Here is a 27,500-nt window from a genome sequence, read left to right as displayed (position 1 = left end):
TCCATATACTTGCAACATCTGCCACATTGCTCCTCTATCCACTCTATCATATGCCTTTTCTAAATCCATAAATGCAATAAAAACTTCCCTATCTTTATCTAAATACTGTTCACATATATGCTTCAATGTAAACACCTGATCTACACATCCCCTACCCACTCTAAAACCTCCTTGCTCATCCGCAATCCTACATTCTGTCTTACCTCTAATTCTTTCAATTATAACCCTACCGTACACTTTTCCTGGTATACTCAGTAAGCTTATTCCTCTATAATTTTTACAGTCTCTTTTGTCCCCTTTCCCTTTATATAAAGGGACTATACATGCTCTCTGCCAATCCCTAGGTACCTTCCCCTCTTTCATACATTTATTAAACAAAAGTACCAACCACTCCAACACTATATCCCCCCCTGCTTTTAACATTTCTGTCATGATCCCATCAGTTCCAGCTGCTTTACCCCCTTTCATTTTACGTAATGCCTCACGTACCTCCCCCACACTTACATTCTGCTCTTCTTCACTCCTAAAAGATGGTATACCTCCCTGACCAGTGCATGAAATTACTGCCTCTGTTTCTTCCTTAACATTTAAAAGTTCCTCAAAATATTCTCGCCATCTACCCAATACCTCCATCTCCCCATCTACTAACTCCCCTACTCTGTTTTTAACTGACAAATCCATATTTTCCCTAGGCTTTCTTAACTTGTTTAACTCACTCCAAAATTTTTTCTTATTTTCATTAAAATTTCTTGACAGTGCCTCTCCCACTCTATCATCTGCTCTCCTTTTGCACTCTCTCACCACTCTCTTTACCTTTCTTTTACTCTCCATATACTCTGCTCTTCTTATAACACTTCTGCTTTGTAAAAACCTCTCATAAGCTACCTTTTTCTCTTTTATCACACCCTTTACTTCATCATTCCACCAATCACTCCTCTTTCCTCCTGCCCCCACCCTCCTATAACCACAAACTTCTGCCCCACATTCTAATACTGCATTTTTAAAACTATTCCAACCCTCTTCAACCCCCCCACTACTCATCTTTGCACTAGCCCACCTTTCTGCCAATAGTCGCTTATATCTCACCCGAACTTCCTCCTCCCTTAGTTTATACACTTTCACCTCCCTCTTACTTGTTGTTGCCACCTTCCTCTTTTCCCATCTACCTCTTACTCTAACTGTAGCTACAACTAAATAATGATCCGATATATCAGTTGCCCCTCTATAAACATGTACATCCTGGAGCCTACCCATCAACCTTTTATCCACCAATACATAATCTAATAAACTACTTTCATTACGTGCTACATCATACCTTGTATATTTATTTATCCTCTTTTTCATAAAATATGTATTACTTATTACCAAATTTCTTTCTACACATAGCTCAATTAAAGGCTCCCCATTTACATTTACCCCTGGCACCCCAAATTTACCTACTACTCCTTCCATAACATTTTTACCCACTTTAGCATTGAAATCCCCAACCACCATTACTCTCACACTTGATTCAAAACTCCCCATGCATTCACTCAACATTTCCCAAAATCTCTCTCTCTCCTCTACACTTCTCTCTTCTCCAGGTGCATACACGCTTATTATAACCCACTTTTCACATCCAATCTTTATTTTACTCCACATAATCCTTGAATTAATACATTTATAGTCCCTCTTTTCCTGCCATAGCTTATCCTTCAACATTATTGCTACTCCTTCTTTAGCTCTAACTCTATTTGAAACCCCTGACCTAATCCCATTTATTCCTCTCCACTGAAACTCTCCCACCCCCTTCAGCTTTGTTTCACTTAAAGCCAGGACATCCAGCTTCTTCTCATTCATAACATCCACAATCATCTCTTTCTTATCATCTGCACAACATCCACGCACATTCAGACTTCCCACTTTGACAATTTTCTTCTTCTTATTCTTTTTAGTAATCTTTACAGGAAAAGGGGTTACTAGCCCATTGTTCCCGGCATTTTAGTTGACTTTTACAACACGCATGGCTTACGGAGGAAAGATTCTTATTCCACTTCCCCATGGATATAAAAGGAAAATTAATAAGACCAAGAACTATTAAGATAAAATCAAAGAAAACTCAGATGAGTGTGTATAAATAAATGTGTACATGTATGTGTAGTGTGACCTAAGTGTAAGTAGAAGTAGCAAGACATGCCTGTAATCTTGCATATTTATGAGACAGACAAAAGACATCAGCAATCCTACCATCATGTAAAACAATCACAGGCTTCGTTTTACACTCACTTGGCAGGACGGTAGTACCTCCCTGGGTGGTTGCTGTCTACCAACCTACTACCTATAAATATATATAAATATATAAATATATATATATAAATATATATAAATATATATATATATATATATATATATATATATATATATATATATATATATATATATATATATATATATATATATATATATATATATAGATAGATATAGATATATATAGATATATATAGATATATATAGATATATATAGATATATATATATATATATATCTATATATATATATATAGATATATATATATATATATATATATAGATATATATATATATAGATATATATATATAGATATATATATATAGATATATATATATATATAGATATATATATATAGATATATATATATAGATATATATATATATATATAGATATATATATATATAGATTATATATATAGATATATATATATAGATATATATATATATATAAAAATGGGAATTGACACAGTTACTTTTTGCTGATGATACTGTGCTTATGGGAGATTCTAAAGAAAAATTGCAAAGGTTAGTGGATGAGTTTGGGAATGTGTGTAAAGGTAGAAAGTTGAAAGTGAACATAGAAAAGAGTAAGGTGATGAGGGTGTCAAATGATTTAGATAAAGAAAAATTGGATATCAAATTGGGGAGGAGGAGTATGGAAGAAGTGAATGTTTTCAGATACTTGGGAGTTGACGTGTCGGCGGATGGATTTATGAAGGATGAGGTTAATCATAGAATTGATGAGGGAAAAAAGGTGAGTGGTGCGTTGAGGTATATGTGGAGTCAAAAAACGTTATCTATGGAGGCAAAGAAGGGAATGTATGAAAGTATAGTAGTACCAACACTCTTATATGGGTGTGAAGTTTGGGTGGTAAATGCAGCAGCGAGGAGACGGTTGGAGGCAGTGGAGATGTCCTGTTTAAGGGCAATGTGTGGTGTAAATATTATGCAGAAAATTCAGAGTGTGGAAATTAGGAGAAGGTGTGGAGTTAATAAAAGTATTAGTCAGAGGGCAGAAGAGGGGTTGTTGAGGTGGTTTGGTCATTTAGAGAGAATGGATCAAAATAGAATGACATGGAAAGCATATAAATCTATAGGGGAAGGAAGGCGGGGTAGGGGTCGTCCTCGAAAGGGTTGGAGAGAGGGGGTAAAGGAGGTTTTGTGGGTAAGGGGCTTGGACTTCCAGCAAGCGTGCGTGAGCGTGTTAGATAGGAGTGAATGGAGACGAATGGTACTTGGGACCTGACGATCTATTGGAGTGTGAGCAGGGTAATATTTAGTGAAGGGATTCAGGGAAACCGGTTATTTTCATATAGTCGGACTTGAGTCCTGGAAATGGGAAGTACAATGCCTGCACTTTAAAGGAGGGGTTTGGGATATTGGCAGTTTGGAGGGATATGTTGTGTATCTTTATATGTGTATGCTTCTAGACTGTTGTATTCTGAGCACCTCTGCAAAAACAGTGATAATGTGCGAGTGTGGTGAAAGTGTTGAATGATGATGAAAGTATTTTCTTTTTGGGGATTTTCTTTCTTTTTTGGGTCACCCTGCCTCGGTGGGAGACGGCCGACTTGTTGAAAAAAAAAAAAAAAAAAAAAATATATATATATATATATATATATATATGTATATATATATATATATATATATATATACAGTGGACCCCCGGTTATATATATATATATATATATATATATATATATATATATATATATATTATAGGTAGTAGGTTGGTAGACAGCAACCACCCAGGGAGGTACTACCGTCCTGCCAAGTGAGTGTAAAACGAAAGCCTGTAATTGTTTTACATGATGGTAGGATTGCTGGTGTCTTTTGTCTGTCTCATAAACATGCAAGATTTCAGGTATGTCTTGCTACTTCTACTTGCATTTAGGTCACACTACACATACATGTACAAGCACATATATACACACCCCTCTGGGTTTTCTTCTATTTTCTTTCTAGTTCTTATTCTTGTTTATTTCCTCTTATCTCCATGGGGAAGTGGAACAGAATTCTTCCTCCGTAAGCCATGCGTGTTGTAAGAGGCAACTAAAATGCCGGGAGCAAGGGGCTAGTAACCTCTTCTCCTGTATATATTACTAAATGTAAAAGGAGAAACTTTCGTTTTTCCTTTTGGGCCACCCCGCCTCGGTGGGATACGGCCGGTGTGTTGAAAGAAAGAATATATATATATATATATATATATCCGCTGACATGTCCATTCCCAAATATCTGAATACATTCACCTCCTCCATACTCTCTCCCTCCAATCTGATATCCAATCTTTCATCACCTAATCTTTTTGTTATCCTCATAACCTTACTCTTTCCTGTATTCACCTTTAATTTTCTTCTTTTGCACACCCTACCAAATTCATCCACCAATCTCTGCAACTTCTCTTCAGAATCTCCCAAGAGCACAGTGTCATCAGCAAAGAGCAACTGTGACAACTCCCACTTTATGTGTGATTCTTTATCTTTTAACTCCACGCCTCTTGCCAAGACCCTCGCATTTACTTCTCTTACAACCCCATCTATAAATATATTAAACAACAACGGTGACATCACACATCCTTGTCTAAGGCCTACTTTTACTGGGAAATACTTTCCCTCTTTCCTACATACTCTAACTTGAGCCTCACTATCCTCATAAAAACTCTTCACTGCTTTCAGTAACCTACCTCCTACACCATACACCTGCAACATCTGCCACATTGCCCCCTTATCCACCCTGTCATATGCCTTTTCCAAATCAATAAATGCCACAAAGACCTCTTTTGCCTTATCTAAATACTGTTCACTTATATGTTTCACTGTAAACACCTGGTCCACACACCCCCTACCTTTCCTAAAGGGAGGTACTACCATCCTGCCAAGTGAATGTAAAACAAAAGCCTGTAATTGTTTTACATGATGGTAGGATTGCTGGTGTCTTTTGTCTGTCTCATAAATATGCAAGATTACAGGTATGTCTTGCTACTTCTACTTACACTTAGGTCACACTACACATACATGTACACGTTTATACACACTCATCTGAGTTTTCTTAGATTTTATCTTAATAGTTCTTGGTCTTATTACTTTTCCTTTTATATCCATGGGGAAGTAGAATAAGAATCTTTCCTCCGTAAGCCATGCGTGTTGTAAAAGTCAACTAAAATGCCGGGAACAATGGGTTAGTTACCCCTTTTCCTGTAAAGATTACTAAAAAGAATAAGAAGAAGAAAATTGTCAAAGTGGGAAGTCTGAATGTGCGTGGATGTTGTGCAAATGATAAGAAAGAGATGATTGTGGATGTTATGAATGAGAAGAAGCTGGATGTCCTGGCTTTAAGTGAAACGAAGCTGAAGGGGGTGGGAGAGTTTCAATGGAGAGGAATAAATGGGATTAGGTCAGGGGTTTCAAATAGAGTTAGAGCTAAAGAAGGAGTAGCAATAATGTTGAAGGATAAGCTATGGCAGGAAAAGAGGGACTATAAATGTATTAATTCAAGGATTATGTGGAGTAAAATAAAGATTGGATGTGAAAAGTGGGTTATAGTAAGCGTGTATGCACCTGGAGAAGAAAGAAGTGTAGAGGAGAGAGAGAGATTTTGGGAAATGTTGAGTGAATGTGTGGGGAGTTTTGAATCAAGTGTGAGAGTAATGGTGGTTGGGGGAAAAATGTTATGGAGGGAGTAGTAGGTAAATTTGGGGTGCCAGGGGTAAATGTAAATGGGAGCCTTTAATTGAGCCATGTGTAGAAAGAGATTTGGTAATAAGTAATACATATTTTATGAAAAAGAGGATAAATAAATATACAAGGTATGATGTAGCACGTAATGAAAGTAGTTTGTTAGATTATGTATTGGTGGATAAAAGGTTGATGGGTAGGCTCCAGGATGTACATGTTTACAGAGGGGCAACTGATATATCAGATCATTATTTAGTTGTAGCTACAGTTAGAGTAAGAGGTATATGGGAAAAGAGGAAGGTGGCAACAACAAGTAAGAGGGAGGTGAAAGTGTATAAACTAAGGGAGGAGGAAGTTCGGGGGAGATATAAGCGACTGTTGGCAGAAAGGTGGGCTAGTGCAAAGATGAGTAGTGGGGGGGTTGAAGAGAGTTGGAATAGTTTTAAAAATGCAGTATTAGAATGTGGAGCAGAAGTTTGTGGTTATAGGAGGGTGGGGGCAGGAGGAAAGAGGAGTGATTGGTGGAATGATGAAGTAAAGGGTGTGATAAAAGAGAAAAAGGTAGCTTACGAGAGGTTTTTACAAAGCAGAAGTGTTATAAGAAGAGCAGAGTATATGGAGAGTAAAAGAAAGGTGAAGAGAGTGGTGAGAGAGTGCAAAAGGAGAGCAGATGAAAGAGTGGGAGAGGCACTGTCAAGAAATTTTAATGAAAATAAGAAAAAATTTTGGAGTGAGTTAAACAAGTTAAGAAAGCCTAGGGAAAGTATGGATTTGTCAGTTAAAAACAGAGTAGGGGAGTTAGTAGATGGGGAGAGGGAGGTATCAGGTAGATGGCGAGAATATTTTGAGGAACTTTTAAATGTTAAGGAAGAAAGGGAGGCGGTAATTTCATGCACTGGCCAGGGAGGTATACCATCTTTTAGGAGTGAAGAAGAGCAGAATGTAAGTGTGGTGGAGGTACGTGAGGCATTACGTAGAATGAAAGGGGGTAAAGCAGCTGGTACTGATGGGATCATGACAGAAATGTTAAAAGCAGGGGGGGATATAGTGTTGGAGTGGTTGGTACTTTTGTTCAATATATATATATATATATCTATATATATATATCTATCTCTCTCTCTCTCTCTCTCTCTCTCTCTCTCTCTCTCTCTCTCTCTCTCTCTCTCTCTATCTCTCTCTATCTCTCTCTATCTCTCTCTATCTCTCTCTATCTCTATCTCTATCTCTATCTCTATCTCTATCTCTATCTCTATCTCTATCTCTATCTCTATCTCTATCTCTATCTATCTCTATCTATCTCTATCTATCTCTATCTATCTCTATCTATCTCTATCTATCTCTATCTCTATCTCTATCTCTATCTCTATCTCTATCTCTATCTCTATCTCTATCTCTATCTCTATCTCTATCTCTATCTCTATCTCTATCTCTATCTCTATCTCTATCTCTATCTATCTCTATCTATCTCTATCTATCTCTATCTATCTCTATCTATCTCTATCTATCTCTATCTATCTCTATCTATCTCTATCTATCTCTATCTATCTCTATCTATCTCTATCTCTATCTCTATCTCTATCTCTATCTCTATCTCTATCTCTATCTCTATCTCTATCTATCTCTATCTATCTCTATCTATCTCTATCTATCTCTATCTATCTCTATCTATCTCTATCTATCTCTATCTATCTCTATCTCTATCTCTATCTCTATCTATCTCTATCTATCTCTATCTCTATCTCTATCTCTATCTCTGTCTATCTCTATCTATCTCTATCTATCTCTATCTATCTCTATCTCTATCTCTATCTATCTCTATCTATCTCTATCTATCTCTATCTATCTCTATCTATCTCTATCTATCTCTATCTATCTCTATCTATCTCTATCTATCTCTATCTATCTCTATCTATCTCTATCTATCTCTATCTATCTCTATCTCTATCTATCTCTATCTATCTCTATCTCTATCTATCTCTATATCTATCTCTATCTATCTCTATCTCTATCTATCTCTATTTATCTCTATTTATCTCTATCTCTCATTCTGTCTTGTCTTCCTCCAAAATCTATTGTGACCAAGTCAGAGGCCTTTATGATCAAGTCACAGGCTTTTATGATCAAGTCGCAGGCCTTTGTGATCAAGTCGCAGGCCTTTGTGATCAAGTCGCAGGCCTTTGTGATTAAGTCGCAGGCCTTTGTGATCAAGTCGCAGGCCTTTGTGATCAAGTCGCAGGCCTTTGTGATCAAGTCGCAGGCCTTTGTGATCAAGTCGCAGGCCTTTGTGATCAAGTCGCAGGCCTTTGTGATCAAGTCGCAGGCCTTTGTGATCAAGTCGCAGGCCTTTGTGATCAAGTCGCAGGCCTTTGTGATCAAGTCGCAGGCCTTTGTGATCAAGTCACAGGCCTTTGTGATCAAGTCGCAGGCCTTTGTGATCAAGTCGCAGGGCTTTGTGATCAAGTCGCAGGCCTTTGTGATCAAGTCGCAGGCCTTTGTGATCAAGTCGCAGGCCTTTATGATCAAGTTGCAGGCCTTTATGATCAAGTCGCAGGCCTTTATGATCAAGTCAGAGGCCATTCATAACCTGTGTTTGTAATAGGTACTGTACTTCCCAATTCCAGGATTAACATCCTCACTCATCCTCCAGGGCACAGGTACTGTACTTCCCACCTCCAGGACTAACATCCTTACTCATCCTTCAGAGAACAGGTGCTGCACTTTCCACCACCAGGATTAACATCCTCACCCATCCTTCAGAGTGTAGGTACTGTATCTCCCACCTCCAGGATTAACATCCTCACTCATCCTTCAGAGTACAGGCACTGTACTTCCCACCTACAGGACTGTAGCATCCTCACTCATCCTTCAGAGTATGGGCACTGTACTTCCCACCTCCAGGACTGAAGCATCCTCACTCATCCTTCAGAGTACAAGCACAGTACTTCCCACCATCAGGACTGTAGCATCCTCACTCATCCTTCAGAGTACAGGCACTGTACTTCCCACCTCAAGGACTATAGGATCCTCACTTATCCTTCAGAGTATAGGCACTGTACTTCCCACCCCCAGACCTGTAGCATCCTCACTCATCCTTCAGAGTACAAGCACTGAACTTCCACCACTAGGACTAACATCCTCACTCATCCTTCAGAGTACAGGCACTGTACTTCTCACCTCCAGGACTGTAGCATCCTCACTCATCCTTCAGACTTTAGGTACTGTACTTCTCACCACCAGGACTAACATCCTCACTCATCCTTCAGAGTACAGGCACTGTACTTCTCACCTCTAGGACAAAGTCTGGCTAAATGGTTTCCCTGAATCTTTTCATAACAAATAATTGGCTCACACTTCAACACTAGGTCAATTAAATCCCAATTGTCACCACTTTCTGTTATCCAAGACACTCACAGGATGGTCACTGAAGGATGGTCAAGCCTCTAAAACCTCCAACATTCTGGTAACTCTTGCCTCCTACCGTCTCTGGCAAAACCCCTTCCTTTTCTTTCCACCTCAGATTTACACACCTTCTTTACCAACCTTCCCCCTTCTATCTACCTGCCCTTGCCACCTCTACAAGTCATCTTCACCTCACCATCTACCTGCCCTGGATCAACTTGCATCACATTATAATTTCTCAACTTAGAATTCTCTGTATAATAATCAAATTATTTCTTTGCTAATAATGTTTCAAAGAAACAGATGTGTAAAAGAAAATAATGAAGGAAGGAAAGAGTTAACCATACCCCGGCTGGGATTGAACCCGCGGTCATAGAATCTCAAAACTCCAGCCCGTCGCGTTAGCCACTAGACCAGCTAGCCACAATAAGATTCGTCTATGACTATGACCGCGGGTTCAATCCCGGCCGGGGTATGGTTTGTTTGCAATCGTGTCATTACGATTTCGTGAGTCAAGGAAAGAGTTCATCAAGTTCTGATGAAGTGCTTTACGTTACGTGTAAGTGAAACCTGCTAAGTTTTAAACTTCTGCTCTTCACTTTGGAAGCGTCAGTGATGAACTTTCTTATAAGTCAAATTGGTTAACATTAACTCTTGCATTGTCATCCTATTGTATCATGGCTTTGAGGCCGCTGTCGGTCCCATAGTATGACGCCACTAGCTCAGCTCACTCAGATAAGCTGTGAGCGTTAAATCTGGGCCTAGTTGCGAGAATACAACTATGTGGGAAGTGTGCACTATATAAAAAAAATCCTGCATCACACAGTACACAAGAAAAAAAAAAAAAGGCGACCGTGTTTTTGGTATAAAATATTGACTGTATTCTCGGTTTTTTGGTCTTATCTGATGAAATGGAAGCTATTAAAGAAATAAGAGATGATTTTGAATGGTTTCAGGACAGAAAGTACCTTGAAACTGAGTTCAAAAAAGTGGAAATGTTCAATTTTTGCCAATGTTCAAGAGTAAACCAATCACATCATGCATCCAATGTGTGTCCAACTGGCTGGTCTAATACGCAGTCATGAATGGGCTGATATTATTTATACAATAATGCAGTAATCTGCATAACAGCATATCTTCTGTTTTTTTTGTAAGAATAAAAATTCAGAACAGAAAGAAAGCATAATATAAGAGGCGTCGGGAGACGTGACTGATGAATAAAGGAAATGTTAATTAGTCCCAAGAATGTCTGCACTGTTTGTTCTCGACGCTATTCTGAAACTGACATCTCTTGAAATTTTGTGTAATTGGCCAAATTACCAATTTCTGATCACTATTTGGTACTTGAAATAGGTAAATGGGCAGTTTCTTGTACTCAATCAAGAGAATAGAAGGAATACTAGCAAAATAGCCATGAATTTGGTCGACTGGGCATAAAGTGGGCGAAATCTCCGATGCGTAAATGTCGCTGAGATCGCTAACTTTGTGAGAGCATAATTCTGCAAGTTTTCCCTCAAATTCATATGTTTGTTTTCGTTACCTTTGGAAAAAAGATTCTCAATCATTTCATTTAGATTTTTTTTTTTTCAATTCTTTAACACTGGGAGAAAGCTTGCGAGCAGCAGGAGTCATGACGGAAAGGGTTAACCAACTTGTACTGATTTATGGGGTATTTTAAAGGTAGTATGAGATGGTTAGCTGTTGGGTTAAGTGTATTCTAACCTAACCACACTCTAATGCAACAAAATCACTGATCCGGCACACTACAGGTCCCTATGATGCTGGATTAGTGATAGTCATCCTGTACTATGGTACTGACCCTGAACTTATTACACAGTACTATGGCACAGACCCTAAACTTTACACAGTACTATGGTACAGACCCTGAACTTATCACACAGTACTATGGTACAGACCCTGAACTTATCACACAGTACTATGGTACAGACCCTGAACTTATCACACAGTACTATGGTACAGACCCTGAACTTATCACACAGTACTATGGTACAGACCCTGAACTTATCACACAGTACTATGGTACAGTCCCTGAACTTATCACACAGTACTATGGTATAGACCCTGAACTTATCACACAGTACTATGGTACAGTCCCTAAACAGGTTAACAATATCACCATCAACAGAAGATCTGATAAAGATGCAAAAGATGACAAAGAAATAAAGAATATTGGATAAAGAGAACAAAATATATATTATAATTACCGGCTTGTTCTGTCTGCTGGAGATCATCGTCTGTGTCCGTCTCTACCTCTCTCTGACCGGTCCTCATACCCAGGATGCTCTGTACCACCATAGTGTCTTCACTGTTAGCATCCTGAAACAAGTACAGTGTACCACCATAGTGTCTTCACTGTTAGCATCCTGAAACACTACAACCTATGTCAAAACAAATATAGTGTACTACCATAGTGTCTTGTGTGGTCTTAAAACACTAAGAGTGAGCCTTAACCCTTTCAGGGTCCAGAGGCCAAATTTCAATGTGCACACCAGGGTCCAAGAATTTAAAAAAAAAAATTTTGTTATTTTTTCTTATGAAATGGTAGAGAATCTTTTTCTGAAGGTAATAAAACAAAAAGTACGAAATTTGATGGAAAATTGACTAAATTATGCTCTTGCGAATTTTGATGTGTCTGATATTTACGAATTGGCGATTTTGCCGACTTTGACTCCCATTTTAGGCCAATTACATTATTCCAGTCGACCAAATTCTTAGCTATTTCACTAGTATTACTTCTATTCTATCGATTGAGCACAAGAAATCGCCAGGTCAACTTTCTCAACTACAAAATAAAGTGATCGGAAATTGGTAATTTGGCCAATTTAACACAAAGTTCAAAATATTCCAATTTCAAAATAGGGTCCAGAATAAACAATGTTGGTATTCCTGGCACTAAACTAACATTTCCTCTGTTCATTAGTTACAAGTGAATTCCATTTTGATTTTTTATTCACAATGAATTTTTATTCACACTAAAAAATAGAAGATTTACTGTTATGCAATATTGTAATAATTGTATAAATATCATCACCACATTTGTGAATGTATATTAGACCCACCAGCTGATGTGTATTAGACGTGTGAGGTTGTTTGTTTACTCTTGAACATCGGCAAAAATTTAACATTTCCACTACTTTGAGCTCAGTTTCAAACCATTTCCAGTGCTAAAGCCAATCAAAATCATCTCTATTTCTGTAATATGTCTTCCATTCTATCAAATGAGGCCAAGAAATTGCAAATACAACCATAAAAAACATAGGAAAAAACACTGCAAAGTAGCTGTTTTAATCATAAATCACGGTCTCAGTTTTTTTTCTCTCATTATACACAGTGTGCTGCAGGGTTTGTTTTATGTGGTGCACACATACCACATAGATGTATTCTCTCATATCTAGGCCCAAATTTACCACTCACAGCTTATCAGAGTGAGCTGAGCTCATGGCGTAGATCTACGGTTTGGACCCTGAAAGTAAAGCCGTAGATCTACGGCACGGACCCTGAAAGGGTTAAAGATCACTTAAGTGTTTCAACAGTGTTTGGAACATTCAATACTTGTTTATGGAACACCCAAGACCACATGTCTACACCCCAGATGTGTGGATGACTGGTCATAACTATCAAGTGGGTGACTGGTCATCATAACTACCCAAGTGGGTGATTGGTCATTATAACCATCATGTGGGTGATTGGTCATTATAACCATCATGTGGGTGACTGGTCATTATAACCATCATGAGGGTGGTCATCATAACTATCATGAGGGTGACTGGTCATTGTAACTATCACAGTGATTCGCACAGACATGTGGGGGGACTCGCACAGACATGTGGGGGGACTCGCAGACATGGGGGACTCGCACAGACATGTGGGGGGACTCGCACAGACATGTGGGGGGACTCGCACAGACATGTGGGGGGACTCGCACAGACATGTGGGGGGACTCGCACAGACATGTGGGGGGACTCGCACAGACATGTGGGGGGACTCACACAGACATGTGGGGGGACTCGCACAGACATGGGGGACTCGCACAGACATGTGGGGGGACTCACACAGACATGTGGGGGACTCGCACAGACATGTGGGGGGGACTCACACAGACATGTGGGAGGACTCGCACAGACATGTGGGGGGACTCGCACAGACATGTGGGGGGACTCGCACAGACATGTGGGGGGACTCGCACAGACATGTGGGGGGACTCGCACAGACATGTGGGGGGATGCACAGACATGTGGGGGCGACTCGCACAGACATGTGGGGGCGACTCGCACAGACATGTGGGGGCGACTCGCACAGACATGTGGGGGCGACTCGCACAGACATGTGGGGGCGACTCGCACAGACATGTGGGGGACTCACACAGACATGTGGGGGGACACACAGACATGTGGGGGAACTCACAGACATGTGGGAGGACTCACAGAGACATGTGGGGGGACTCACAGAGACATGTGGGGGGACTCACAGAGACATGTGGGGGGACTCACCACATAAACAAAGTTAGGTTTCACCAGGTTGCCTTCTACTTCATCGGAGATGGTTGTTGTGGTTGTTGTGGCGGTGTTGCCGGTGTAAGCGGCAGCGAGGTCGGCAGCACTCTGGGGGTCGCCGCCGCCACTGTTATTCTTGCCATTGTTCTTGATGACAAAGTTGTCATCATCAGAAAGGTTTAAGTCAAGTTCATCAACATACTTCTTGCGTAGCGTGTTTCGTCCTGATCTTCTCTTGTTAACTTCATCTTCTTCCTTGTGAACACCACCACCGCACACAATGCCACTTCCCTCGAGGTCGGAGAAGTCCGACTCGGACCCACGACGCTTCCTTTTACGCTTGAAGTTTAGCGACAACCTGCAGAGATGAACACCATTAAGCACTGACTGCTAGCACCAACAACCTGCTTCAGCAAGTGAAGCAGCACTGTCTGCTAGCAGCAGAATGAACCATGACTTGAACCCCAGCACACACATTAGGCTGGTACACTCAAGAACCAGCAGACCATGATGAACTCCAGCACACACACACACACACGCACACACACACACACACGCACACACACACACACACGCACACACACACACACACACACTAGGCTGGTACACTCAAGAACCAGTGGACCATGACGAACTCCAGCACACACACACACACACACACACACTAGGCTGGTACACTCAAGAACCAGTGGACCATGACGAACTCCAGCACGCACACACTAGGCTGGTACACTCAAGAACCAGTGGACCATGACGAACTCCAGCGCACACACACACACACACACACACACACACTAGGCTGGTACACTCAAGAACCAGTGGACCATGACGAACTCCAGCACGCACACACTAGGCTGGTACACTCAAGAACCAGTGGACCATGATGAACCCCAGCACACACACACACACACACACCCACTAGGCTGGTACTCAAGAACCAGTGGACCATAATGAACCCCAGCACACACACACACACACACACACACACACAGGCTGGTACACTCAAGAACCAGTGATGAACCCCAGCACACACACAGGCTGGTACACTCAAGAACCATAATGAACCCCAGCACACACACAGGCTGGTACACTCAAGAACCATAATGAACCCCAGCACACACACACACACACACACACACAGGCTGGTACACTCAAGAATCAGTGGACCATGATGAACCCCAGCACACACACAGGCTGGTACACTCAAGAACCAGTGGACCATGATGAACCCCAGCACACACACACTAGGCTGGTACACTCAAGAACCAGTGGACCATGATGAACCCCAGCACACACACACACACACACACACACAGGCTGGTACACTCAAGAACCAGTGGACCATGATGAACCCCAGCACACACACACTAGGCTGGTACACTCAAGAACCAGTGGACCATGATGAACCCCAGCACACACACACACACACACAGGCTGTTACACTCAAGAACCATAATGAACCCCAGCACACACACACAGGCTGGTACACTCAAGAACCAGTGGACCATGACGAACCCCAGCACACACACACACACACACACACACACTAGGCTGGTACACTCAAGAACCAGTGGACCATGACGAACCCCAGCACACGCACACACACACACACACACACACACACACACACACACACACACTAGGCTGGTACACTCAAGAACCAGTGGACCATGACGAACCCCAGCACACACCCACTAGGCTGGTACACTTAAGAACCAGTGATGAACCCCAGCACACACACAGGCTGGTACACTCAAGAACCATAATGAACCCCAGCACACACACACACAGGCTGGTACACTCAAGAACCAGTGATGAACCCCAGCACACACACAGGCTGGTACACTCAAGAACCATAATGAACCCCAGCACACACACACACACACACACACACACACACACACACACACAGGCTGGTACACTCAAGAACCAGTGGACCATGATGAACCCCAGCACACACACACACACACACACACACAGGCTGGTACACTCAAGAACCAGTGGACCATGATGAACCCCAGCACACACACACACACACACACACACACAGGCTGTTACACTCAAGAACCAGTGGACCATGATGAACCCCAGCACACACACAGGCTGGTACACTCAAGAACCATAATGAACCCCAGCACACTCACTTGGCTGAAGGTTTCCTCTTGCTTGGGGTTGAACTCTTTACTTTAGGTTTCTTTTCCAGTTTAGTCTTCGAGTTAACAGTGAGCGGGACAGTGCCGACAGTGCCAACGGTGACAGTAGTACCAGCATGTAAGGGCAAACCTGTCGCCGGGTTCACCTGCAACATCATACAGGGATGTTAGGAACTACATTTTTACAGTGTCAGGCTGCAAAACATTACCAGGCTTGTGTGTGAGACACGACAACTGGTTCAGTGTACCTTGGTTGGGTCTAGAGGAGTGCCAGGTGGTGCCACAGCTGGATCCATCAGTGCTGCAGGTGGAGCACCAGTGCCACTGTCTACAGGAAGGACATTACCATCCAGTGCCAAACCTGCCGCCACCACCGCCGGTTTCTTGGCTCTTGACTTCCTCGGTAACACACTGAAACAAACGACAACACTGTTCAGACAACACTGTTCAGACAACGCTGTCGGAACAACACCGTTCAGACAACGCTGTCGGAACAACACCGTTCAGACAACGCTGTCGGAACAACACCGTTCAGACAACGCTGTCGGAACAACACTGTTCAGACAACGCTGTCGGAACAACACTGTTCAGACAACGCTGTCGGAACAACACTGTTCAGACAACGCTGTCGGAACAACACTGTTCAGACAACGCTGTCGGAACAACACTGTTCAGACAACGCTGTCGGAACAACACTGTTCAGACAACGCTGTCGGAACAACACTGTTCAGACAACGCTGTCGGAACAACACTGTTCAGACAACGCTGTCGGAACAACACTGTTCAGACAACGCTGTCGGAACAACACTGTTCAGACAACGCTGTCGGAACAACACTGTTCAGACAACGCTGTCGGAACAACACTGTTCAGACAACGCTGTCGGAACAACACTGTTCAGACAACGCTGTCGGAACAACACTGTTCAGACAACGCTGTCGGAACAACACTGTTCAGACAACGCTGTCGGAACAACACTGTTCAGACAACGCTGTCGGAACAACACTGTTCAGACAACGCTGTCGGAACAACACTGTTCAGACAACGCTGTCAGAACAACACTGTTCAGACAACGCTGTCGGTACAACGCTGTTCAGACAACGCTGTCGATGCAACACTGTTCAGACAATGCTGTCATTGCAACACTGTTCAGACAACGCTGTCGGTACAACACTGTTCAAACAATGCTGTCAGTACAACACTGTTCAAACAACGCTGTCGGTACAACACTGTTCAGACAACGCTGTCGGAACAACACTGTTCAGACAACGCTGTCGGAACAACACTGTTCAGACAACGCTGTCGGAACAACACTGTTCAGACAACGCTGTCGGAACAACACTGTTCAGACAACGCTGTCGGAACAACACTGCTCAGACAACGCTGTCAGAACAACACTGTTCAGACAACGCTGTCGGTACAACGCTGTTCAGACAACGCTGTCGATGCAACACTGTTCAGACAATGCTGTCATTGCAACACTGTTCAGACAACGCTGTCGGTACAACACTGTTCAAACAATGCTGTCAGTACAACACTGTTCAAACAACGCTGTCGGTACAACACTGTTCAAACAACGATGTCGGTACAACACTGTTCAGACCTAATGAAAACATCTACAACCAGGGTAGTGACAGTGGTAGTACCAGAGTAGTGACAGGGGCAGTGACAGAGGTAGTGACAGGGGCAGTGACAGAGGTAGTGACAGGGGCAGTGACAGAGGTAGTGACAGTGGTCTACTGCCAGAAGACAGTGTTTCAGTGTGATCAAGTTACAGTCAGTCAAGAACACAGGACTACAGTGATAGTGACAGTGGTAGTACCAGGGTAGTGACAGTGGTAGTGACAAGTGGTCTGCTGCCAGAAGACAGTGTTCCAGTGTGATCAAGTTACAGTCAGTCAAGAACACAGGACTACAGTGATAGTGACAGTGGTAGTACCAGGGTAGTGACAGTGGTAGTGACAGTGGTCTCCTGCCAGAAGACAGTGTTCCAGTGTGATCAAGTTACAGTCAAGAATACAGGACTACAGCTTTATATCAGACACTTTGCTGTACTTAAGTGTTAGCTCAAGAAATAATGCAGTACTGTACTGTACCGCACAAGCACTGTACGGTACCGCACGAGCACTGTACGGTACCGCACGAGCACTGAACGGTACCGCACGAGCACTGTACGGTACCGCACGAGCACTGAACGGTACCGCACGAGCAATGTACGGTACCGCACGAGCACTGTACAGTACTGCACGAGCACTGTACGGTACCGCACAAGCACTGTACAGTACCGCACAAGCACTGTACGGTACCGCACGAGCATTGTATGGTACCGCACGAGCACTGTACGGTACCGCACGAGCACTGTACGGTACCGCACGAGCACTGTACGGTACCGCACAAGCACTGTACGGTATCGCACGATTACTGAACTATACCACACAAGCACTGTACAAGTACTGTACTGTACCGCACAAGTACTGTACTGTACAAGTACTGTATTGTACTGCACAAGTACTGTACCACACAAGTACTGTACTGTACAGCACAAGTACTGTACTGTACCACACAAGTACTGTACTGTACCACACAAGTACTGTACCGCACCATACAAGTACTGTACCGCACAAGTACTATACTGTACCATAAGAGAAAATGCAATAAGTGTCCAGGGCCCAAGACTATTCAACAACCTCCCACCAGCAATAAGGGTCATTACTGGTAGACCCCTAGTTGTCTTCAAGACGGAGCTTGACAGATATCTAAAGACGGTGCCGGATCAGCCGGGCTGTGATTCATACGTTGGATTGCGTGCGGCCAGCAGTAACAGCCTCATTCATCAGGCCCTGATAAACTGCAAGGCCTGGTCATGGACCGGGCCGCGGGGGCATTGATCCCCAGAATGCCCTCCAGGTTGACCCCCTCCAGGCAGGCATACTGTATAAGTACAGTACTGTACCGTACAAGTACTGTACCATACAAGTACTGTACCATACAAGTATTGTACCATACAAGTATTGAACCATACAAGTATTGTACCATACAAGTATTGTACCGTACAAGTATTGTACCATACAAGTATTGTACCATACAAGTATTGTACCATACAAGTACTGTACGGTACAAGTACTGTACGGTACAAGTACTGTACGGTACAAGTACTGTACGGTACAAGTACTGTACGGTACAAGTACTGTACGGTACAAGTACTGTACGGTACAAGTATTGTACCATACAAGTATTGTACCATACAAGTATTGTACCATACAAGTATTGTACCATACAAGTACGGTACAGTATAAGTACTGTGCCATACAAGTACAGTACAGTAAAAGTACTGTACCATACAAGTATGGTACAGTAAAAGTACTGTACCATACAAGTATGGTACAGTAAAAGTACTGTACCATACAAGTATGGTACAGTAAAAGTACTGTACCATACAAGTATGGTACAGTAAAAGTACTGTACCATACAAGTATGGTACAGTAAAAGTACTGTACCAAACAAGTATGGTACAGTGAAAGTACTGTACTGTACCATACAAGTACAGCAAGGTACAAGTACTGTACCACACAAGTACAGCAAGGTACAAGTACTGTACCATACAAGTACAGTACAGTAGAAGTACTGTACCATACAGGTACAGTACGGTACAAGTACAGTGCAAGCACTGTACAGTACAAGTACTGTACAAGTACTGTATGGTACAAGCACTGTATGGTACAAGCACTGTACGGTACAAGTACTGAACGGTACAAGTACTGAACGGTACAAGTACTGAATGGTACAAGTACTGTACGGTACAAGTACTGTACGGTACAAGTACTGTACGGTACAAGTACTGAACGGTACAAGTACTGAACGGTACAAGTACTGTACGGTACAAGTACTGTACGGTACAAGTACTGTACGGTACAAGTACTGAACGGTACAAGTACTGTACGGTACAAGTACTGTACGGTACAAGTACTGTACGGTACAAGTACTGTACGGTACAAGTACTGTACGGTACAAGTACTGTATGGTACAAGTACTGTATGGTACAAGTACTGTATGGTACAAGTACTGTACGGTACAAGTACTGTATGGTACAAGCACTGTATGGTACAAGTACTGTACGGTACAAGCACTGTACGGTACAAGTACTGAACGGTACAAGTACTGAATGGTACAAGCACTGTATGGTACAAGTACTGAACGGTACAAGTACTGAACGGTACAAGTACTGAACGGTACAAGTACTGTATGGTACAAGTACTGTATGGTACAAGTACTGTATGGTACAAGTACTGTATGGTACAAGTACTGAACAGTACAAGTACTGAACGGTACAAGTACTGTATGGTACAAGCACTGTATGGTACAAGCACTGAACGGTACAAGTACTGAACGGTACAAGTACTGTACGGTACAAGTACTGTACAGTACAAGTACTATACGGTACAAGTACTATACGGTACAAGTACTGTATGGTACAAGTACTGTACTTAACTAGTACCTGCAGAATCCTACATCAGATAGATAGATGTCTTGACAACCTGCAGAATCTTACACCAGATAGATAAAAGTCTTAACAACCTGCAGAATCCTACACCAGATAGATAAAAGTCTTAACAACCTGCAGAATCCTACACCAGATAGATAAAAGTCTTAACAACCTGCAGAATATACTGTCGATATACAATAGTGAAGAACTCAGTGTGTACAAAACACAAGATCACCAAATACAATGAAAGATTTGGGAATAATAATGCAAGCTGATCCTTCTTTCAAAGATCACAGTAAGGCAAATATCATGACAGCCAGGAAAATGACAGCCAGGAAAATGACAGCCAGAAATATGGCAGCCAGAAATATGGCAGCCAGAAATATGGCAGCCAGAAATATGGCAGCCAGAAATATGGCAGCCAGAAATATGGCAGCCAGAAATATGGCAGCCAGAAATATGGCAGCCAGAAATATGGCAGCCAGAAATATGGCAGCCAGAAATATGGCAGCCAGAAATATGGCAGCCAGAAATATGGCAGCCAGAAATATGGCAGCCAGAAATATGGCAGCCAGAAATATGGCAGCCAGAAATATGGCAGCCAGAAATATGGCAGCCAGAAATATGGCAGCCAGAAATATGACAGCCAGAAATATGACAGCCAGAAATATGACAGCCAGAAATATGACAGCCAGAAATATGACAGCCAGAAATATGACAGCCAGAAATATGACAGCCAGAAATATGACAGCCAGAAATATGACAGCCAGAAATATGACAGCCAGAAATATGACAGCCAGAAATATGACAGCCAGAAATATGACAGCCAGAAATATGACAGCCAGAAATATGACAGCCAGAAATATGACAGCCAGAAATATGACAGCCATGAAAATGAGACTGGATAATGAGATCTTTCAAAACAAGGGAAAGTGTGCCTATGGTGACACTTTTCAAATCACTTGTACACTCTTGCTAAATGTTCAGTGATGACAGCCTTGTTCAGGGTCTCAGAGATCACAACTGGAACAACACTGTTCAGTGATGACAGCCTTGTTCAGGGTCTCAGAGATCACAACTGGAACAACACTGTTCAGTGATGACAGCCTTGTTCAGGGTCTCAGAGATCACAACTGGAACAACACTGTTCAGTGATGAGCCTTGTTCAGGGTCTCAGAGATCACAACTCATTCAGTGATGCCTTGTTCAGGGTCTCAGAGATCACAACTGGAACAACACTGTTCAGTGATGACAGCCTCATTCATGCCATCAGAGATCACAACTGGAACAACATCAGAGATCACAACTGGAACGACATCAGAGATCACAACTGGAACATCAGAGATCACAACTGGAACAATATCAGAGATCACAACTGGAACAATATCAGAGATCACAACTGGAACAATATCAGAGATCACAACTGGAACAACATCAGAGATCACAACTGGAACAACATCAGAGATCACAACTGGAACAATATCAGAGATCACAAATGGAACAACATCAGAGATCACAAATGGAACAACATCAGAGATCACAACTGGAACAACATCAGAGATCACAACTGGAACAACACTGTTCAGTGATGACAGCCTCATTCATGCCATCAGAGATCACAACTGGAACGACATCAGAGATCACAACTGGAACGACATCAGAGATCACAACTGGAACATCAGAGATCACAACTGGAACAATATCAGAGATCACAACTGGAACAATATCAGAGATCACAACTGGAACAATATCAGAGATCACAACTGGAACAACATCAGAGATCACAACTGGAACAACATCAGAGATCACAACTGGAACAATATCAGAGATCACAACTGGAACAATATCAGAGATCACAAATGGAACAACATCAGAGATCACAACTGGAACAACATCAGAGATCACAACTGGAACAACATCAGAGATCACAACTGGAACAACATCAGAGATCACAACTGGAACAACATCAGAGATCACAACTGGAACAACATCAGAGATCACAACTGGAACACAGAGCCAATAAAGCATTTAAATTACAAGAAATTTTCCAGTCCTAAATATGTAGTCAGTGGAGGAGATACATGATAATATATACCTGGAAGGTTCTAGAGGGACTAGTTAGTGGAGGAGATACATGATAATATATACCTGGAAGGTTCTAGAGGGACTAGTTAGTGGAGGAGATACATGATAATATATACCTGGAAGGTTCTAGAGGGACTAGTTAGTGGAGGAGAGGTACATGATAATATATACCTGGAAGGTTCTAGAGGGACTAGTTAGTGGAGGAGATACATGATAATATATACCTGGAAGGTTCTAGAGGGACTAGTTAGTGGAGGAGATACATGATAATATATACCTGGAAGGTTCTAGAGGGACTAGTTAGTGGAGTGGAGATATATCATAATATATACCATAATATATAAAGTGAATTCATGGCTTCGGTAATTTGGAGATTTTTTCTTAGAACCTAACTAATAATTGTTCGCGAAAATCCCCGCAAATTCGTGGAATTTTTTCTGGCTTTTTTCATGGCAATACAGGTACGATCTGACTTTCAAACGAGCTTGGTTCCGTCCAACCGGCCGCAAGTCAAAATAAACACAAGTCAAGCCTTAGAAAATTGCTGATAGGGATACTTCAAAAAAAAATCTTAATCTTATAAAGCAATCATTCTTTTATGTTTTTGTGGAAATCACTTCAATCCGTTTATTATTATTGACTGACTTTCACAAAATACGCTAATAACTTACTCGAGTACTCGGGGAAATATTTTTTTCCCGAAAAAAATCATCTTTTTTCAGTATTTTCATAAGCTACGAGTATCTATTACAGTTTACCCTCGTGCTAGGTCAGTTTTCTCTCGTGAGAGTGATGAAAGAAGGTGTCCATAAATACACTTTCCTATCTGCACAACAGGCCTTCACATTTTTTTTTCTTTCTTTTTTTTTTTTAACAAGTTGGCCGTCTCCCACTGAGGCACGGTGACCGAAAAAGAAAGAAAATCATATTATGCTAGATAATATTTATTCTGGTGTATTTTTTTTTGTTTCTATGCTATTCTTGTTTGTGTCAGCATTTCTACCCAGAAGATTCCTGTATGTCATCATCACAGTTGTTGTAATGATTTGATTTTATTATTTTTGTATTTCATGTTATTACTTTTTATGCTGTTAGAACAGCTCCACATCACTATCCAAAATTATGAAATTGGAAAAGTTCCGAAAAGCGAAATTTTTCGTGGAGTGTAGAGAGTCGGTCATATTAGTGCTGGGTCACGCCGCCACATGGCGGTGTTGAGAATCATTCTGGAATTCGAAACAATACTGGCGCCGAGGGTTTCAGATAAAGGGATGTGGACCTGTACTGAATTTTATACTGTAAGAAAAATATAATTTAATAATTTTGTAACAAATATATAACATAAATTCAGCAAAATTTCCATATAAAATATAATAAAATATTATTGTGAGTATCCATTTAGCTTTACTTGTACTAAATTAAATTATTACCGCACATTTACCGTACTACACATACCAAAGTTGTATGAATTATATCGGCATTTTACATTCTAGCACTGCAGGAGACACAGCAGTACAGCACTGCAGGAGACACAGCAGTACAGCACTGCAGGAGACACAGCAGTACAGCACTGCAGGAGACACAGCAGTACAGCACTGCAGGAGACACAGCAGTACAGCACTGCAGGAGACACAGCAGTACAGCACTGCAGGAGACACAGCAGTACAGCACTGCAGGAGACACAGCAGTACAGCACTGCAGGAGACACAGCAGTACAGCACTGCAGGAGACACAGCAGTACAGCACTGCAGGAGACACAGCAGTACAGCACTGCAGGAGACACAGCAGTACAGCACTGCAGGAGACATAGCAGTACAGCACTGCAGGAGACAAAGCAGTACAGCACTGCAGGAGACACAGCAGTACAGCACTGCAGGAGACACAGCAGTACAGCACTGCAGGAGACACAGCAGTACAGCACTGCAGGAGACACAGCAGTACAGCACTGCAGGAGACACAGCAGTACAGCACTGCAGGAGACACAGCAGTACAGTACTGCAGGAGACACAGCAGTACAGTACTGCAGGAGACACAGCAGTACAGTACTGCAGGAGACACAGCAGTACAGTACTGCAGGAGACACAGCAGTACAGTACTGCAGGAGACACAGCAGTACAGTACTGCAGGAGACACAGCAGTACAGTACTGCAGGAGACACAGCAGTACAGTACTGCAGGAGACACAGCAGTACAACACTGCAGGAGACACAGCAGTACAGCACTGCAGGAGACATAGCAGTACAGCACTGCAGGAGACACAGCAGTACAGCACTGCAGGAGACACAGCAGTACAACACTGCAGGAGACACAGCAGTACAGCACTGCAGGAGACACAGCAGTACAGTACTGCAGGAGACACAGCAGTACAGCACTGCAGGAGACACAGCAGTACAGCACTGCAGGAGACACAGCAGTACAGCACTGCAGGAGACACAGCAGTACAGCACTGCAGGAGACACAGCAGTACAGTACTGCAGGAGACACAGCAGTACAGTACTGCAGGAGACACAGCAGTACAGTACTGCAGGAGACACAGCAGTACAGTACTGCAGGAGACACAGCAGTACAGTACTGCAGGAGACACAGCAGTACAGTACTGCAGGAGACACAGCAGTACAGTACTGCAGGAGACACAGCAGTACAGTACTGCAGGAGACACAGCAGTACAGTACTGCAGGAGACACAGCAGTACAGTACTGCAGGAGACACAGCAGTACAGTACTGCAGGAGACACAGCAGTACAGTACTGCAGGAGACACAGCAGTACAGTACTGCAGGAGACACAGCAGTACAGTACTGCAGGAGACACAGCAGTACAGTACTACAGGAGACACAGCAGTACAGTACTACAGGAGACATAGCAGTACAGTACTACAGGAGACACAGCAGTACAGTACTGCAGGAGACACAGCAGTACAGCACTACAGGAGACATAGCAGTACAGTACTACATACACGTTTATCTTCACATTCTTTGTTTTGTTAAGGATGATGTATGAAGCTGTGTTTGAAGTTAAAGTTTTGGGAGCACATTTAGGGTTTAAACTATAAACAAACTTTTTTTACCGCGTCCAGAATTCGCAGTTTTTCCTAATTCACAGATGGTCTTGGAATGTAATTCCTGCGAATTTGAGGGGACTACTGTACCTGGAAGGTTCTGGAGGGACTACTGTACCTGGAAGGTTCTGGACTACTGTACCTGGAAGGTTCTGGAGGGACTACTGTACCTGGAAGGTTCTGGAGGGACTACTGTACCTGGAAGGTTCTGGAGGGACTACTGTACCTGGAAGGTTCTGGAGGGACTACTGTACCTGGAAGGTTCTGGAGGTACTAGTTTTACACTGCCATAACTGTATTAAGAAATATGCAGGAAAATATAAAATAAATCCATTGAAAAAAACAGGGCACCGTGCTGGCCAGTAACAGCCTGCTTGATCAGACAAGCCTTGAACAGAGCAGGCCTAGAAAAGGTAATCAGGTACCTGGAAAAGGTAATCAGATATCTGGAAAAGGTAATCAGATATCTGGAAAAGGTAATCAGGTACCTGGAACGTCTAGGTTTCAGTTCTTTAGGCTCCTTGATCTTCACTTCTTTCTTGGACTTGGGTTCTTTCTTAGACTTAGGTTCCTTCGGCGGCTTGGGTGGCTTGGGCGGCTTGCTCTTGGTGGGCGGCTTCTTGCTCTTGTTGCTCTTGTTGGTGACGGCGTCCTCGGACCGTGGAGGCGGCGGCTGAGATGAAGTCTGTAAAATATACTCAGGATAAAATGTTGGTCTGACCCTCATGTTTGTGGGAAGCACTAAACTCATAGGGGTCACACAGCCAGACAACACATTATTAAGTAGTACAAGGAAACAACAGTCATTATAAACCACATTAAAAAGGTTGACAGGAACCACAGGATAAACTAACATGGGTTTATGGCAGGATGATGCTGTTTCTCAGTTACTAAACCACTAGATAAACCAACATGGTATTATGATCCTGTTTCTTTCAGAGCGACTATGACAGTTATGAAGGTGTTGGAAGGAGATAAAACACACATGTGGTTTACAATGATTCTCTCAAGGTATTTGATAACTGTTATGATGGAGCTGGCCAAGGTAACTTGTTGCACAACTTATGACCCACCTAGCCAAGTCAGGTCAGGTCACATCCACTTAAGGGGCACGGCATCAGACCAATTAGCACAAGGTACAGGTACCATCTGACTTACGACCGAGTTTGGTTCCGACAAACCGGTCTTAAGTCGAAATGGACGCAAGTTGAACCTTACTACTGAATATCAACAAAACATTTTCGTAATGGCTTTATTTTATTGTTTTATTTTGGTATTTAATTTTTTCCTTTACTTTTATGCTGTTAATATTGTATTTTATACTGTAAAGTTTAGAATAAACACTGTGTACAACACAAACACTTGTTTATTTCATAGAAATTTGGCATAGAAAACATGGTCGTAAGTCGAGTCGTCGTATGTCAAGCAGGTCGTAAGTCAAGCAGGTCGCATGTCAAGCAGGTCGCATGTCAAGCAGGTCGCATGTCAAGCAGGTCGCATGTCAAGCAGGTCGCATGTCAAGCAGGTCGCATGTCAAGCAGGTCGCATGTCAAGCAGGTCGCATGTCAAGCAGGTCGTATGTCGGATGGTAGGTGTAGTCAGGTCCAACTCACACCCACTCATGTATTTATCCAACCTATTTTTAAAAGTACACATCATAGCTCTATAACTGTACTCGGGAGTTTGTTCCACTCATCCACAACTCTATTACCAAACCAGTACTTTCCTATATCCTTCCTGAATCTTAATTTTTCCAATCAGTACCTGTCAGTACCACAGGGTTCACTCCTGACACCTCTGCTGTCAGCACCACAGGGTTCACTCCTGACACCTGTGCTGTCAGTACCACAGG

The 27,500-nt window shown here is 42.4% G+C and overlaps 1 protein-coding gene across 2 annotated transcripts in view; it reads right to left on the bottom strand.

Annotated features, from left to right (window-relative positions):
- Positions 1 to 27,500, bottom strand: part of LOC128694100 (chromodomain-helicase-DNA-binding protein 7-like) — a 328,549-nt gene that overhangs the window by 75,810 nt on the left and 225,239 nt on the right. For both annotated transcript variants that reach the window (XM_070093744.1, XM_070093743.1), the window contains 5 exons: positions 26,137 to 26,333; positions 16,276 to 16,438; positions 16,019 to 16,173; positions 13,872 to 14,232; positions 11,586 to 11,697 (listed from right to left, as the gene is read on the bottom strand). In XM_070093744.1, the coding sequence (XP_069949845.1) occupies positions 11,586 to 11,697; positions 13,872 to 14,232; positions 16,019 to 16,173; positions 16,276 to 16,438; positions 26,137 to 26,333 (988 nt within the window). The remainder of the gene's footprint in view (positions 1 to 11,585; positions 11,698 to 13,871; positions 14,233 to 16,018; positions 16,174 to 16,275; positions 16,439 to 26,136; positions 26,334 to 27,500) is intronic.

Source organism: Cherax quadricarinatus, chromosome 43 (genome assembly GCF_038502225.1).
Source record: "Cherax quadricarinatus isolate ZL_2023a chromosome 43, ASM3850222v1, whole genome shotgun sequence".
NCBI classification, from domain to species: Eukaryota; Metazoa; Arthropoda; class Malacostraca; order Decapoda; family Parastacidae; genus Cherax; species Cherax quadricarinatus.
This window is presented reverse-complemented; position numbering and strand designations above follow the sequence as displayed.